The sequence below is a fragment of the Podospora pseudoanserina genome (genome assembly GCF_035222485.1).
Source record: "Podospora pseudoanserina strain CBS 124.78 chromosome 7 map unlocalized CBS124.78p_7, whole genome shotgun sequence".
In the NCBI taxonomy this organism is placed as follows: Eukaryota; Fungi; Ascomycota; class Sordariomycetes; order Sordariales; family Podosporaceae; genus Podospora; species Podospora pseudoanserina.
Window position 1 is genome coordinate 356,554 of NW_026946671.1, and position 16,040 is coordinate 372,593.

A 16,040-nucleotide genomic window follows, 5' to 3' on the forward strand; every position below is an offset into this window, starting at 1 on the left:
GGGATGGATGATGGGATGGCTTGGTTGGGGTGGGGGTTGGGTGATGAGTGGGAGACGGACAGAGAGAGAGGGGGGGAGGGGAGGGAGGGGATTGAGAAGCAGAGTGGAGGATGAGGGTTGGAGGAGGGGAGGGGAGATGATATACCACCGTGCTAACTGCGCATTTTCCTCTTTTTTCTGTTGTTTCTTTTTTCTACTGTTTGTTGTTTCTCTCTCTCTCTCTCTCTCTCACACACACACACACACACACACACTTTCTCTGTTACTCTGCCCGTTTTCTGTTTCTTTTGAACAGAAGAGGAGAGAGATTCTCTTTTTCAGGTTGTTAAATATTTGGAGCAATGGGTGGGTGGGGTGTTTTGTTGTTAGGGGTGGAAGGTATTTAGGTAGTTTTCTCGAGAGATGTGTGTAGTTGTTGTTGTTGTTGTTGTTGTTGTTGTTGTTGTTGTTGTTGTTGTTGTTGTTGTTGTTGTTGTTGTTGTTGTTGTTGTTGTTGTTGTTGTTCTTGTTGTTGTTGTTGTTGTGTATGTGTAGTTTTGGGGGAGGAGGGGAGGGGGTGGAGGGCCGGTGAATTGAATGGGTGTTTTTCTGAATACCGTATCTGCTTGTTGAGTTGGTGACTGAACATGTCCGTATGACTGAACAAGTTTGAGATGAGTGATAAAGCAAACGTTTGACGGAAGGAGTTGTTGGTTGTCATGAGCAAGACATGACACTGCCAGTGACACGCGGTCTAGTAGCAAACTGCTGATGACTAGGTATAGACGAGAAGTGCTGTCTAGATGATTTTAGCAGGATCCTAGCTAGTATTATTGCCGGCAACACCGAAACAGAGGCTGCGTGACAGTGTTGATCTCAACACTCGTTTTTTGTACTGGCGACACATAGTAGGTATATTGACTCCTTGCACAGCCATTGCAGACATTTACGTCATTCTTCCTTCAGAATGGTGATTATTTTCAATTTGGGGTTGTATGGTGGTTTTCGCAGTGGGAAAACGGGACGTGGGATAAGGTGTGATTCCTCGGTACTTACTGTAGATGATGGGGGATGAAACACGGGGGTGGGAACACCATACCACACCACACCACACCACACCACACCATACCACCTTCAGTTTTGGGGGGTCAAAAAGGCATGGAAAGGTGAGGCAGTAGCGAGTGTTTCGATTTGTGGATCTGGTCATAAAAGGGTGATATAAACAGGGAGGATGTACATCATGGGACTTTTACATTCCTGTAACGGGGTGCTGGAGGCGGTGAAAGATTATATGTGAGTGATATGTTCTAAGGGTGTTGTTTAGTAGTGGCACAGCTAAGCCAGCCTTGTGCATATTGGGGATTATGCCGTCGTCGGGCTTTTGCTATCTACAAGGTAGGTTTTGGTACCGAACAGTGACTTTCAGCAGAGGGCAAAAGCGGCTGGAAATCTGGCTTTAGTCACTTTACCAGATTTGTTTCCAGTTCTCAGACTGCATTTTCTTCTCAACGAATAGGATGGATTGTTACTCGCGATGATCCCCCCGAGGCGCTGAATGGAACCTATAGACAGAGCATCATCATTGGAGGACAGAAAGCGGCTCAGCACCACCATCCAGTGATCCCACGGTTACAGTTAGATTGACCCAGGACCTACATGATCCCAAATACCGGACCTGCAGGAGACATCTGCTAAGCAACCGCCGCTGACATGCTTCACTGTAACGTGGCAATGGACGGTGAACGTAAAAATAGTCGGTTGATCATTCACACAAGCAATATGTTGACAGAACAAACTTGCTTTCATTGCCCCTTGTCAAATTAGAAACACCCCTATCACTCACTCTCCTCTCCTGCCCCCGGTTCCAGTCTGGCCGGTTACAGCACAAGAGACAGAGAACAAGCAGTAGCAACATACAAAAAGCCTCCCACAAATCCCGTCAACAGTTTGGTTGTCTGCCCATCTCCAGTGACGTCAGTCTGTGTTCCCTTTTCCGCTCTTTTGTTGACCGAGCGATATGCGCTCAAAAGTTGTAAAATCGTGCCACCAACCCTGCGATATATGTGCAATCACCTCCTCTCTAGAAATACCCCACCACTTCCTGCCCGTACAATATCATGCATCTCCTATCCATACCAGAGTAACACGATACATCCCCAGAGCAAATAGAGCAATATCATTTTTATCCAGCCTCAAACTCAACCTTACACAACAGGACAGGGGGTGGGTGGGAAAACAGACAGAAACTCAAGGGCTATAACTATGTTGGGGTTACAAAAGTTGTGAAAACATGAAATTAGAAAAGAAAACAGCGCACGTGTCAGTGGTTCTGTGTAATCTGTGTATTACAAAGTCCATAAAAAAAAAACCTCGCCTGGCTCGAAAAGAAAAAAAGCGAGCAGGCGGGTGGAAAAGGGGCAAAGAGGGAGATAAAAGACCTTTTATATTGTGACGAAGTCAGGTTATCGTCTTCCTCCTTGCGGTGATTTCAGTGAAAGGGAAAAAAAGAGGGGGTATCGATTTGCATCCATTCCGAAAGAAAAAGAAATAAAGAAACTCCGGAGTGCTCTGGCCTCCTCGAGCTCTTGTCCTTCGAGGAGGAGGAACGAAAAAAGAAACCTCCTCTTGCCTGGCCGAATAGACCAGCACGGTCTTGTGTCTTGTGATGGTGATATCCACTACCGAGAAAGCGTTGCGAAGGGGGGGGGGGGGCGGGGCTAAAAGTGTGGGTTGATACTGTGACTTCGATACTCCAAATTTCTGGCGGTGTGGCGGTTATCAGTGGTATAGATATGGTGAAACCCCCCTTAAGTGATGATTCGGTTGCAAGCCGCTTGTGGCTTGCGGTGTAAAGCGTAGACAGGACGGCCGTTATTTCTAGGCACTGCCGTCATCGCCCATGCCATGTTGGCCAGCACCAAGTTGATTCCCCGCTCCTCCTGGCTGGCTTTGACTTGCGGTGGCCTCTTCGTACTCAGCATATTGAAGAGCCAACTGCTTGGCCGTGATCTCGAGCTGCCAATACAAACGTGTCGCACGATCAGCCGACCTCACTTCGTTCATGGCTTTGCTCACGAGCTGTTGGAGTATTGGGTTGTTGTTAATAGACGGAACGCCTCCTCCGCCAAAATTCATAGCTTGCATGGCATTGGAGTGAGCGGGTGGCAATAGAGAATGGGCCGGGGTGTAGCGGTAGTTGGGATCCGCAGGTAAAGCCGCACTTGTCGGCGGCATGATGCCCGCATGCTGGGCCATGGGTTGCTGAGTGCGAGTTTCTGTCTTTTGTCAGTATGAAATTCAAGGGCAATCACGCTGAAAGGGGCATACCGTGGAAACTGCATCTAGCGCCGCTGGCATTGAACCAACAGTTGGCACAGCTGCCACACATTTGGCCATCTACCACTACACACACGCTCCACGGGCCGTGGCCTTTGTGGCAGTTCTTGCACGGTTGTGGAGCAAGAGTGCCCGAAATATGAGCAAAAAGCGCTTCCACATTACTCCGCCGATTCAAGTTGAGCTGTTGCTCTGGTCGACGTTGAGTAGCAAGACGTCTACCGGGCTCACGGGCCAACCGTTTCGCCAGGGCGCTCTCGACACTAAGGTTCTGGTAGCCAGACTCGCGGGCAAGTTCCTCTGTGATCCCCACGATTTGAGGCTCCATCGGCTGGTGAGAAGGTTGCATCTGCTGGGGAGGACCCATCTGGGCTTGGGGCTGCTGCTGATGCTGCTGCTGGTGTTGCTGCTGCTGGTGTTGCTGTTGCTGCTGCTGCTGCTGCTGCTGCTGCTGCTGCTGCTGCTGCTGTTGGTGTTGTTGCTGAGCATGCGCGAGCCCTTGCTGCAAATCTTGCATGTGATCATGAACACTCTGGCCCACGACTCCTCCTCCCACAACATTGGCACCGCCGTTAGCCAGCATGCTGGCGGTTGATAGATCAACGTGTTGTTGAAGGCCGGAGGCTCCAACTGAATGATCATCCTCCTCCATGTCGGCATCGGGTTCCGCCTCGCCGTGAGCATCCACATTGCCAAGTTCCGATTCCATAGCGGCGGCGGCGTAGTCTTCGACGCCCATGGGAACCCCGACTCCAACTCCGACGTCCACGCCTACGTTGTCGAACACGGAATGGTCGGGCTCGGGCTTGAGCTCGTCGAGGGCGTGCTGGGCAGCGTGGGCAGCAGCCACGTAGGGCGCAGCGTGCACTCCGTACTGGGCCTGAGCCTGAGCCTGAGCCTGCTGATGGGCCTGGTGAATCTGATGGGCGGCGTGGACGTCGAGTGAGCCCGGAACAACACCACGGGTGGGGCGACCGCGTGCCGTTGGCGGCTGCGGCTTCGTCACCTTGTTCGGTCGGCCGCGCTGCGGGCGGGGGACGGTCGATGTCATGCTCCTGTCCAGATAGGACTCTAAAAATGCCCCGAAGCTCTAGGCGGCGTGTGGTCGCAGAGCTGGTTCGGGGAAGGATTGGTGATGTCGAGCAGCTGTCGTCAGCTGTAAAGCGCGCGTTTGGGATGTCGACGTTGGAAAGGAGAGCGGGCTGAGAGCTGAGGGCTGAATGCGAGGCCTGCAGAGCGTCTGCCAGCTGCGGAGTTTTTTTGCAAGACGATTGCCCAATCAGAGTTTTTTTCTTCTTTTTTTTTTTTTAACTCTCTTGCTCCGTTTCTGGCCCGTGCGTTGATTTGATAGCTGAGGTAGGGTATCTGTATTCAGTCTTCACACATTCCATTCCAGTCCGCAACTTGGACTAGCTGCTCTCATCTTATATTCATGCCTGTCAAGCTCTGTTTGGGTGCCCGTGTCTGTCATAGCACTGATTGCTGGTTATTCACTGAAGCCAGTTGAAGTTGCTCCAGGCTGGGCTGAGGAATGTTCAGGCGTTTGCCCAACACTGCTCTCTCGGTGACTAATATCTGCTCATCAGATCAGAAACCGGCAGGTTGTATCGGTATCTGGTGTCAGCGACGCCAAGTTCGGTAGATGGCTTTGGAAGGAGACTGCCGCCCTCTGAGCCTCCAATCAAGTTCTATCCATGGCTACAAATTGCCTTATTCAGCAGCTTCCAACAAGCCACTGGTCCTGTCGATCGGTACGACATGCGGCAGCCAAGAGGGTCCTCGGTGACGAGATAGGGCTTAGTGCCGTCTATTCCAGTGATATACGCCTTTCAGAGCACAATAGCGACCGGTACTGCTCGCGTCCTTCGGCTGCGTCCCCCGAATCCCGAGCAGTCCAGATCACTCAGATGCTTCTAAAGGCGGCAAGATGCATCTTCCCTGTGCCAGGTGGGGTATGGAAGACTATGTGATATCCGAGTCTTCTGCACGATTAGGGGGGCCCCCTAAACACCATGACCCTTCGACACCGCTCTGTTGTTCTCGTCTCTCCCATCGCAACTGTTCGTCTCTAGGAAGACAGGGAGACTTCCTAAGCCATGCCTGTCACCATCTATCCATCAAGCCACCCCCCAGAACCTGCCCGTCTCCACCAGACTTACACACGAGTCACCTCTCCAGAGCAGCTGCTGTCATCCATCACCAGCCATGAAACAAACATAACCTCCAGATCCTCCCCCCCTCGAACGCGACCCATAATCCAGTCTTCCTTCTCAGAATCCCCATCCACTTCACCAACCACCCTCTACGCCGCCAAAAACGGCCTAGTCTACAGCTTGATAGAAGCCTACTCCAACCACCACAACCTCCTCCTCCGCCCCGACGACATCTGGCTCGCCATCCTCTCCCAGCTATCAGTCTACATCAACGCCAACGCCACCCTCCTCCAGCACCTGTTCATCCCCTCCTCCAGGAAACAGTCCTCCCCAGCCCAGAAACAAGATCTCTACATCCCAGTCGACCTATCCCCCACCCTCAACCACGGCTCCCTAGCCCAGCAAATGGCCTCCACCCTGCTCCCCTCCTCCCTGACAAACCCGGACATAGCCCACAAGTTTTTTCTTCCCTCCTTCACCACCACAACAGAAACAGACGAAATCGCCGCCTCGATCCTGCTGATGGGCTCCATGCAAAAATACTTTGTCTACAGCTGGGGAACCAGGTGCGGTATACCCTCAATAACCCTCCTTGGCGACCAGACCGACTGGGAGAAGATCCTCCACCGCTGTGAAGAGTTTCTCGCCTCGGGGAGATTTGGTCAGGGGGCGAGAGACTGGTGGAGAGGTGGGTTGGGTTATGTCCTTTCCAACTTTGTGAGGTCGCTTCGAGACCCGGGTGGGAAAGACACGAAGACGTTTTGGCAGAGGGTGTTGGATCGGCATGAGCCGAATGGGTCGGGCAAGACGACGTTTACGGGGTGGGTGGTCAATGGGTTTTGCTGGTGGGATGAGGAGGGGAGGCATGATCTGGGGAGGGTGCGAGGCGGGATGACTAGAGGAGAAATGCCGATGGGGTTTGGGATGTGTCCGGTTAGCTTGTGGGATAATGGGGTCGAGGTCAAGACGGAGATGATAGCGGGGATGGTGGGGGTGAGAGTGGGTAGGATGGGGGATGTGCTGAGGAGGGTGGAGGAGGATGAGTGGCCTGGTGGGAAGCCTGAAGAAGGTGGAAGGATGCAGCCGAGAGCAGTCGGGGGGGTGACAGAAAAGATTGATACCCTTAGGCCGGAGGTGGGCTGGTTCATGTATTCGGTTTGAACCCTTTCAAACAACTGGTAAAAACCCTTCTGGAAAGGGGCGCTGGAACAAAATGGGACAACGACAAAAGGTAGACTGATACCACTTGCATATCATGGCGTAATGACAACCACATATTATTCCATACTTTCATTATATTACAGTTTTTGCTGCCCATCCATACATACTCCAACCTTTGATGTCCTGTTTCCCGCATTAACCCCCCTCCCCCCCTCTCCCCCCCCCTTCAAGCAGCCGCCTTCTTGACATGCGGATGCCCATTCACCCTCGCCCACCCCGCCACCTGCGCATTCATAATCCTAATCACAAAAAAGTAAATCACCGGCACCACCCACCCCACCACCGTATCCCAAACCCAGTTATTCCTCTCGCTCCCCCCCAAAATCCCACACCTCATCAAATCCCCCAACGTACTGACCGTGACATTATATTGGCCCTTCTCCAACCCCTTCACCGCCCGCTCCGCCACCGTCTCCGGGCTCTCCGCCGGCTCCTCCTTCTCCAACTCGAGCGTGATCTGCGGCTTGGTCTTGTTCTCCCTCTCCAGCCCAGGAGAAGTAATCGTCCCCGGGTAAACAACATGAATCTTGACCGGATGATCAGGATACATCCTCAACTCCATATTCAACGTGTCCGCCAACCCCCTCAACGCCCACTTGCTCGGCGTATAAGGCCCATACCCCACAATCGCAAACAACGCCAGCATCGACGCGGTGAAAACGATGTGCTTCGGCTCCGGCTTCTGGCCGATAACCCCTGTATCCTTGGGTTTATTCTCCGGAGCGAGCCACTCCTTCAAGATGGCTCTGCTCATCTCGGCCGAACCAAAGAAGTTGACATCCATGTTTCTCCGGGTGGCCGCGATGCTGTCGTTGGCGGGGTCGGCCCAGAGCATGGGGCTTGACAGGCCGGCTATGCACCAGACGATATCGGGGGCCGCACCGGCGTTCCAGGCGATGGCTTGGGCGATGACCGACTCGGCGTAGTTGGGTTCCGAGACGTCGGCAGAGATGTAGGTGAAACGTTGCTTGGAGGGGGACCTGGCAGCGGCGGTGACTTTGACAAGGGCTTCTTCTAGGCGGCCCACGTTGCGCGAGACGAGGATGAGGGAGGCGCCTTTTTTGGCGAGGAGGATGGCGGCTGCTAGGCCCATTCCTTCTGAGGCGCCGGTTATGAGGATTGTCTATGAGGGGGAGTTAGTGAGTGAAGGGTGGGATAAGGAGGGGGAAAGGGGGAGGAAATACCTTGCCCTCGACGGGGAAGTGGTTGGTGTTGGTGAAGAGGCCCATTTTCTTGATGAGGAAGAAGGCGAAGAAGGCAAAGGTGGCGGCTGGGCCGGCGATGTGAGGGGGGACGCCGAGGCGTTGTTCGATGATGTCCATTTTGAAGGGTGAATGAGATGGGGAGAAGGGAGATTTAAATGAAATGCGAGGTGTGATGAGAGGTTGATCTGAAGGGTGGGATTGCAGATGATGACTTCGGAATTGAGGTCCGTGGGCTCGGACTCGTCGTCTTCTCGAAGGGGAGATGACTTATGATAGCTCACTAAGTTAAGGGTATGAGACCGAGATGTTGTCTTACACCATTGAGAAAGACGTCGTTGTTCAGGGGCGCGGATCGGATTGACTTTTATGGTTCTGCAGTCTGGCACCGTGTTCCCACAGGCCCTCTGTGGGGTTGCAGCTGTCCAAGAACTCCTTCCTGCAACCCATTTTCCAGGCTTACCTCAGTAGGAAGGTACAAACAAAGAGGATGGATGGTAAATGATAGGGAGAGGGCATGATGACAGAATGGAACTGGATTGAATCTTCTTAACAGTTAAACTAGTTCTATCCGGCCTGTGTCTAACGGTTTTGATATCACGCAAAAAGCATGAACCCAGTGCCGTGGTGAAGCCTCACAGTGAGATCAAGCTCACAGGTGGAGAGCTCTCATGGTGAGGGTACCGCTGAACAAGCAGCTGAAAGTGGATCTCGAAACCAGTGGAGCTCCCGTGGCTGCTGCGGGAAAGGTGGGGCGAACCCAGCCTGCAGGTTCGCTCGGTCGGTGAAGCAGCGAGAGCCAGCAGAAAAAAATTCTGCCGCTTTTGAACCTTCCAAAAGTTCAACACCCAGCCAAAAGGCAGAGCACCCCACATTTGTTGGTAGCAGGCGATTTACCATTGCGCCTGGATTTTGCCAGAATCACCTTTTCTTCACACAGATCAGTCACAATGGCCAAGAAAAGAAGAGTCTCCCGCAAGGCGGAACCGGCCGGCCCCCGCGATGTCGACGCCAAAGACGCCAGTTTGACCATCAAGACGTACCGAGATGTCGCCGACTCTGGGGATGAGTACTGGGCTGAGAAGGACCAGATCATTCTGGACAGCGAGGACGAACAACCGCGCTCGAAGCGCCTCAAGAAGGAGGACGACTTTTTAGAGGTTTCCGACGAGGAGGTTTTCCAGCAAGACGATTCCGACGAGAGCGAAGACGAAGCGCCAGCCAAGAAGGGCAAGGGCAAGAAGGTCATTGAGCAATATTCCGAAGACGAGGAGCAGCAGGAGGGGGAAGAGGAGGGAGATGAAGGTTGGTGGGGAAATAGCAAGAAGGAATACTATGATGCCGATCAGATCGAGACCGAGGCCGATGCTCTGGTAGGTTCACGGTGCTTTACGGCTGGGCGCGTGTGCAGGGACTGACATGTTTGTGTAGGCAGAGGAAGCAGAGGCAAAGCGTCTCCAGGCCAAGAAATTGGCCAAGATGACCGAGGAGGATTTCGCTTTCGACGAGGACGAATGGATGGCGCCAAAAGAGGAGGCTGGCGAGGACGAGGTGGTGACGGAGGTTTTGAAAGAAGTGGAAGTAAGAGAGGACATGACACCCGAGGAAAGATACAAGCTGCTCCAGTCTCGATATCCCGAGTTCGAATACCTGGTGGACGAGTTCGCAGAACTGCAGCCCGTTCTTTCGGAATTACAAAAGGATGCCGTTGGAAAGCCTGCCAAGTCACTAGAGGTTGTCAAGTCTTGGATTCTGGGGTGCTACGTCGCCTCGCTGGCTAGTTATTTTGCTCTTCTCACATCACCAACAAGGGACGGGAACGGTGCTGCGGCAACGCTCAGCCCATCAGAACTCAGAGACCACGAAGTTATGGGGACTTTGATGGAGTGCAGAGAGGCCTGGCTCAAGGTGAAACAGTTCAGACCAGCCAAGCCTGCCGCCTCAGAAACGGGCATGCTTTCGCCACCAGAAGAGGAGGACGAGGAGATGCTCGACATCGACGAGCCGGCCAAGAAGAGGAAGTCGAAGCTCTCCAAGGCCGAGATCAGGGCCAAGGAGAAGAAGGAGGCCGACAAGGCGAGGAAAGCCAAGGCGGTCGAGAAGTCTTTGGCTGACCTGTCCACTCTTCTCGAGAGCGGCAAGAAGGCCGCCAAGGAGGATGCTGCTCGCGCTGCGCCAACAAACGGTGTGGATATGAACGAAGACTATTCCGACTTTGGCGAGGAGGATGCTTTGGACGAACATACTGCTGCCGACAAGGCCAAGCGCAAGAAGAGCTTGAAGTTCTATACTTCGCAAATCGTACAAAAGGCCAACAAGCGTGCTGGGGCTGGTCGCGACGCCGGTGGTGATATGGATATTCCTTATCGTGAGCGTTTGGTAAGTCTTTACGTCTGCATATCCTACTTTTCAGTTGGTGGAACTAACATTATCACAGAGGGATCGCCAAGCACGCCTGAACGCTGAGGCTGAACGCCGCGGCAAGAAGGACAGCAAATTCGGCGCCGGCGCTGAGCTGGGCGGTGACGACAGCGAAGGTGATGAGACCACAGCCAAGCAGGTCCGCGACGACGAGGACGAGTACTACGACATGGTGGCTCAGAAGACACAGCAGAAGAAGGCCGACAAGGCGGCGCGCTTCGAGGCGCTGGCACAGGCGAAGAAGGACGAGCGCATTGTGGAACAGCAGGAGCTCGGCCCAGACGGCAAGCGCCAGATCACGTACCAGATCCAGAAGAACAAGGGCTTGACGCCGCACAGGAAGAAGGAGGTGCGCAACCCGCGTGTGAAGAAGAGGATGAAATACGAGGAGAAGAAGAAGAAGCTCAAGAGCGTGCGGGCTGTGTACAAGGGCGGCGAGGGCAAGGGTGGCTACCAGGGAGAGTTGTCTGGTATCAAGACGAATCTCGTCAAGAGTACCAAGTTGTAGATGCATTAATGGCGAATATATGGGCGTTTTGTATCCCAAGGTGGTTTGTTTTCCATGGATTGTTTCTGCGTGAGACCCCAAAATCAATATGCTTTTGGGATTCTACATGTGATGAAGATGCGTAAGGCAACATAATTTGAAACCCAGACACCTTATTCCATCCAGTAGTAGATCACAAGGTTGTATAGTGTAGCGGTTAGCACCCCAGATTCTGATTCTGGTAACCCCGGTTCGATTCCGGGTACGACCTCATCTTTTGCTTTTTAGCACCTCATCCCATGAGAATTATTGCTGATAGTTTTCTCCATCCATCAGTCACCGTCTATGATTTTCCGCATTTGTTTTTGCTCAGTATCCTCCGTCGTCCTCCGCTGCCTCATGGTGTTAGTGTATTCTTGCTTCCCAAATAGATGTCGTGAGATAAGAATGATGTCTTAAGCCCAAAACCTGGAGCAAATGTCAGTTTCACCGCTTGGGGTTCTTAAAGTATCCAATCAAGTACTTCATAATAATCCAGGATTCTCCAATCCTTCTCCGTCCAGAAAATGATCGTCCTCACCTTTGTTCAACCGTTGGTGTTAGATAAAGCTCGGCAAGTATGACGTCATATCGAAAGTTCCTTCACCAACGTCATCCCAACGGTCTTCGAAATACATATCAGCTCCGCACGGCTTAATACTGTACCTTTCACAGAGTCTAATGAATGCATTCCCGACTGCTAGCCCTGAGGAGAATAAGTACAATCTCGAGCATCTGGTTCAACGAGCGTTGAACAGAGAGTCCAGATTCATCTTCTTGATGTCCTGTGGAATGCGACGATGGCAACGCAGGCTCGGCGATGATCAGGTCTTGGCTGGATCTCCCAATGGCACCAGAGTTCCTTCTCGGTTGCGCCATTGAAAGATCGGAAGAGCATGCCGTTCAGGTGTCTCAGAAGGTAAAGGAACTGGGCGTGGGACGGACTAGCAAACCAGTAAGCGTGACTGGCTCCTGGCAACCGCCTACGTCACGTCCCTTCCCGACTTGAGGATGCATGTCAGTGCGATGAGGTAGTGCTTTCCATGGGTTTCACCAGCTCATTCATAGCAGCATATAAACTGTTGGCTTTCTTGCTTGGCAGCTCTTTTGTTCTATTCCACAAACTGACCCGAGAGAGAGTCGTGAACCATACCGTCATCACCACCAACAAACTACAGCACCTCACTCTAGCAAGGATATTTCCACGGCCAACATGGAGACCATTAACACTATCAAAGACGCCGCTACCAAGGCTATTTGGGGCGATCCCGAAGCCCACAAGGAGCCAGTCTCTGGACGCATGGGCAACACCGCTGCTGGCGAGCCATACGATGCCGGCAACATTGAATCAACCTCGACTGCTCTCAAGACCACCAACCCCAACCCGGAAGTCGAACCTATTAACACTCCTCTGAAGACAGAGAACACGGACAAGGTTGTCACCAACGCCGAGTTCAACAAGAACGCCAACCCCTCAGCTACTAGTGTTGAGCTTCCCCCGGCCACGCCCTCCGAGAAGCCCAGCGCCACGACCACCGCCGTCACAACCAAGGACGATGCCGATTCCAGCAAACCAGACACCAACCCCGCCGCAGCCCAGCCGTCATCCAATATCCCGGGCGACTCGACCCACGCTCAGATCGACACTCGTGCTCCCACTAACCCACTTGCGGTTCACCACTCTGTCGGCGAGACCGGCAAGCCTGATGCCAAGAAGAATGTTGACGACAGCGGCGATGGAGTCGACAAGTCTGACAACCCCGTCAAGATCGATGGTCCTGGCCCACGACCCTTGGAGGTGGTAGCCAAGGAACATGGTGGTGATGCCGGTGCTAAGGCTAGGGATGAGAGGAAGGGACAGAGGTCAAGCAGTGTTGACACCCAAGAGGACCACGAAGATGGGACGGGGGAGCTGTATGTTCGTAGCAGTGGGCTGAAGGCTGATGGCGGTGACTTTGATGCTGCCGCGCCGGGTGCCGGGAAGGAGGCTGATCGTATGTATTCACAACACCAACCCTTTGTTTGATGTATGCTGACATGATACCAGGTCTTATGGAGGAAGAGAAGCGCCACCCCCACCACCGTGAGACAACCACGGACAAGCACAGTGATAAGAAGCACCACATCTCTCTGCCCCACCATAAGAAGAAGGACAGCGGGTATGAGCATGGTGTTGAGGATGGCAAGGCCAAGGAGAGTGTTGCGGAGGACCACACTGGGAATGGGTCTGCTACCACGACCCATGACAAGCATGTTCCTGAGGAGGAGGTTGCGCACAATTGGGACTTGAAGTCGACGAGGCCGGCGGATTTGGAGCACAAGGAGAAGACGAGCTTGAAGGAGAAGATTAAGCAGAAGTTGCACCGGGGGTCTGTTGGGTCTAACTAAGGTGGTGAGGAATGAAGGAATGATGCTGCCATGGGATAAGGTTGATGACTTGTGGGTTATGAAGCTATGAGTATCTCTGTCTTTGTTTTTTTTTTCTCTTTCTGTATCAATATCCCCAGCTATCTGCCTTGAGTCTTGACCAAATGAAAGAGCATTTCCTTAAATAAACTCCATCGAAGTAAGAGGGCCAGATGGCCGAGCGGTCTAAGGCGCCACGTTAAGGTGAAAATCTTGATATCAATTAACTCCACATTCGCTAGGATGTGAGAAGTTCCGTGGTCTCGTAAGGGGCGTGAGTTCGAATCTCACTCTGGTCAATGAATTGTCTTTTGCATTTCTTTGCCATGAGTTTGTTTTATTTCTGGGAGTTGCAGGTGAGATTTTCGAAGGTGTTGGTTTTTACTAGTTTTGGTGTATAAGTCTTGCAGGTATCATGTGTAGTATTCAGGGGCATTAACTATCAACGCAACCACAGAGTCGCAGCCGGTGTACCAAAAGAAAACTATATGCCAGGTCATTATCCAAATCCGTCGTTATTCATCATCTTCGTTTATTTCGTCCCGAGAGATGGGCAATCATAAGTCGGTTTGGTCTTTCAAATATCCATGCTCTTCCCATACTTGAAAGATTTTGTCTCTTATTGCTTCGTGGCCGGCTGATCTCTGTTTCACATGAGTACTCAAGTCAGCACTCGACATGAAAGAAATAAATCATCCATGTCTTGAAAGTGTAAGTAGGGAGGTATGGAGGCTGTTACTCACAGGATGAAAAGTCTTGCCGTAATACGTCGGCGTCAACCACATTGAATCCCCCGGTTTCGTTGTTGTTGTTGTTGTTGTCGTCCACCCCTTCCAAACCCCCTCCCCCTTTTCTACCCCACGCCTATCATGCACCCTCAACCTCAACCCCGGATCTTCCCTCTTCGCCTTGGCCATCAAGCAAACAGCCTTCTCCCCCCAATCTCCCCTTTCCGCCGCCTCTTCCCAGCAGCGCTCCGGGTCGAGGTACTAGTATCCCACCCCTTCTTCTTCGTTTTCTTCCCGCAAAGAAGTATAAACCCTCCCCTCCCCGTCAACATCCCCACCCCCTGGCAAAAAAAACCACGTCTCCCTCCTCTCATAATCCGGCTCTTTCGCCACCCTAGGCTCGCAAAACCGATGCCCATCAAACAGGCTGTCATAATCGACAAAACCGACTTTTTTTCTCTTCCCGCTACCAGAAAAAGAGTCATTCACCTCCTCTATTACCCCCCTTATCAAATCATTGGCTTTGAGCACCAAATCGTTCATCTTCCCTCTTATGTCCCTCGTCAATTTCGCCGCCGCGGCCGTGTGGGAAACATCCCAGATCCCAAACGAAACATCATCACACGCAGTGGTGTTCTCGTTGAAGAACCTCGCGTAGCCAGTGACGGTGATGAAGAAAGACGGGTGCCTCTCCCAGGGGATCTTATTCAATATCTCCAGCAGGATGAGCCTGATACGCAACCGGAGTTTTTGATCGTTGAGGAGGATGGAGGAGACCGTTTTTAGGGCGGAGTCGCACGAGGAAGGGGAAAAGGGGCCGTAGAAGCGGAAGATGCATGCGTTGAGGAGGGAGAAGAAGTCGAGGTCGTTGCCGGATATGGACAGGGTTGCAAAGGTTGGGGAGGTGAGGTTGAAGGCGTCGATTTGGGAGGTGGAGGGGGAGGGGGAGGGAGGAGAGGATGTCGTTTGTTGTTGCGCCTGTGCAGGAGAGCCATTGGTGTTGATGGGAGGTGGTATGGTTTAGGGAGGAGGCGAGGAGGTGGGGATAGGCTCCGAGGCCTTGACGGCAGGGGGGGGGGGAGGAGGTCAGGGCGGGTGCCGATGCCGGCTGAGTAGCTGTCGCCGAGGGAGATGAAGCCTGGGATGGGGGTTTCTGGTTGTTGTTGTTGTTGTTGTTGTTGTTGTTGTTGTTGTTGTTGTTGTTGTTGTTGTTGTTGTTGTTGTTGTTGCTGGTGGTGGTGGTGGTGGTGGAGAGGACGTGTTGGTGGTGGTGGTTGTCGGGGGTTTGAACGGTTTGGAGAGGGTAAGGGCGGAAGTGAGAGTTGGGAGGAGGAGGAGGAGGAGGAGGATAGGGGTTGTGGTTGTGAGCATCGTTGCAGTGTGGTGGTGTTGCAACAGATCTGAACAGTCAGTTTGATAAGCAATAGGAGCATATAAATCTCGCTTCCTTGGAGAAAAGGAAGCAGCCTTTCGTTCCTTATCACACAAGATACCTAGGTGGTCTACAAGTCCGCCCTCGCACTTTGCTATCCAGCCTGACCTTCTCATTGTCATAAGAACACAAGGCAGCTGCTCTCAACCACGTGAATCAAAGACTCACTGAGCTTAAAGCTTGCTGCGCGGCTCAGTCAGTAAGGCTATGAGTACCTTTCTTTCATCAACGTGCCTGCCCTATTGGTTACCAGCTGCTCGAGCTTCCAGCCCCTCCTAACCCCAACCCCAACCTCAACAACGGTAAGCTTTGGGCAAAGGGTAGGAAAGTCATCTGAATGGGCTAGGTATCTCTCCTATTGGCGATTCAGTATATATCATGGATCCATCGCATCACAATAAGGAATTTGACGTTGAAGTGTTTTCTGTTCTTTTCCAAGGAGGCGGGTTGCAGAAAGAGATCTTATCTAATCACTTGCACGCACCAGAGCTACCTCCTGCATATAACCAACCACCAAGACAAGTCCAATCACTAATTCTTCAATCAACCATCAAGCAGTTCTAGAACCCTCAATCCCCCTTCTCCGATCAAGATTTGCTCACCCAACTCCTCATCATCCCCTATAAACAAAGATGC

At 52.5% G+C, this 16,040-nt stretch overlaps 6 protein-coding genes and 2 non-coding genes across 8 annotated transcripts; 5 read left to right on the plus strand and 3 right to left on the minus strand.

The window, feature by feature from the left end:
* Positions 1–1,735: 1,735 nt before the first annotated feature.
* QC764_707980 (uncharacterized protein) lies at positions 1,736–4,784 on the minus strand. The gene is made up of 2 exons (XM_062950416.1): positions 3,307–4,784; positions 1,736–3,254 (listed from the first exon to the last, which is right to left on the minus strand). Exons 1-2 carry the CDS (start codon positions 4,364–4,366, stop codon positions 2,857–2,859), a joined length of 1,458 nt encoding a protein of 485 aa, XP_062796430.1. The 5' UTR covers positions 4,367–4,784; the 3' UTR covers positions 1,736–2,856.
* Positions 4,785–5,411: 627 nt separating this feature from the next.
* Positions 5,412–6,629, plus strand: QC764_707990 (uncharacterized protein; the record flags this gene model as incomplete). The annotated part of the gene is made up of 1 exon (XM_062950417.1): positions 5,412–6,629. The coding sequence occupies one exon, from the start codon at positions 5,412–5,414 to the stop codon at positions 6,627–6,629; it is 1,218 nt and encodes a 405-aa protein (XP_062796431.1).
* A 226-nt stretch (positions 6,630–6,855) lies between these two features.
* Positions 6,856–8,797, minus strand: TSC10 (3-dehydrosphinganine reductase; the record flags this gene model as incomplete). Its single annotated transcript, XM_062950418.1, has 2 exons — positions 7,874–8,797; positions 6,856–7,812 (listed from the first exon to the last, which is right to left on the minus strand). Exons 1-2 carry the CDS (start codon positions 8,009–8,011, stop codon positions 6,856–6,858), a joined length of 1,095 nt encoding a protein of 364 aa, XP_062796432.1. The 5' UTR covers positions 8,012–8,797.
* Positions 8,590–10,945, plus strand: SAS10 (something about silencing protein 10; the record flags this gene model as incomplete). The annotated part of the gene is made up of 4 exons (XM_062950419.1): positions 8,590–9,264; positions 9,323–10,270; positions 10,329–10,428; positions 10,506–10,945. Exons 1-4 carry the CDS (start codon positions 8,842–8,844, stop codon positions 10,943–10,945), a joined length of 1,911 nt encoding a protein of 636 aa, XP_062796433.1. The 5' UTR covers positions 8,590–8,841.
* Positions 10,946–10,998: 53 nt separating this feature from the next.
* QC764_0102950 lies at positions 10,999–11,070 on the plus strand. The gene has a single exon. It is a non-coding gene; the product is annotated as a tRNA-Gln (tRNA).
* Positions 11,071–11,507: 437 nt separating this feature from the next.
* Positions 11,508–13,393, plus strand: QC764_708020 (uncharacterized protein). Its single transcript, XM_062950420.1, has 2 exons — positions 11,508–12,832; positions 12,886–13,393. The coding sequence occupies exons 1-2, from the start codon at positions 12,052–12,054 to the stop codon at positions 13,224–13,226; spliced, it is 1,122 nt and encodes a 373-aa protein (XP_062796434.1). The 5' UTR covers positions 11,508–12,051; the 3' UTR covers positions 13,227–13,393.
* Positions 13,394–13,411: 18 nt separating this feature from the next.
* Positions 13,412–13,543, plus strand: QC764_0102970. The gene has a single exon. It is a non-coding gene; the product is annotated as a tRNA-Leu (tRNA).
* An 88-nt stretch (positions 13,544–13,631) lies between these two features.
* QC764_708025 (uncharacterized protein) lies at positions 13,632–15,520 on the minus strand (the record flags this gene model as incomplete). The annotated part of the gene is given in 5 exon segments (XM_062950421.1): positions 13,632–13,888; positions 13,988–14,233; positions 14,246–14,702; positions 14,710–15,372; positions 15,513–15,520. Coding segments are annotated over 5 exon segments (1,461 nt in total). The 3' UTR covers positions 13,632–13,801.
* Between the last annotated feature and the right edge of the window lie 520 nt (positions 15,521–16,040).

Bases quoted from the DNA above. Each gene is read 5' to 3' on its own strand.
- QC764_707980 (XM_062950416.1), bottom strand. From the start codon at position 4,366: ATGACATCGACCGTCCCCCGCCCGCAGCGCGGCCGACCGAACAAGGTG. The intron at 3,255-3,306 runs GTATGCCCCTTT...GACAAAAGACAG, and splicing joins CGCTAGATGCAGTTTCCACG to AAACTCGCACTCAGCAACCC.
- QC764_708020 (XM_062950420.1), top strand. From the start codon at position 12,052: ATGGAGACCATTAACACTATCAAAGACGCCGCTACCAAGGCTATTTGG. The intron at 12,833-12,885 runs GTATGTATTCAC...ACATGATACCAG, and splicing joins TGCCGGGAAGGAGGCTGATC to GTCTTATGGAGGAAGAGAAG.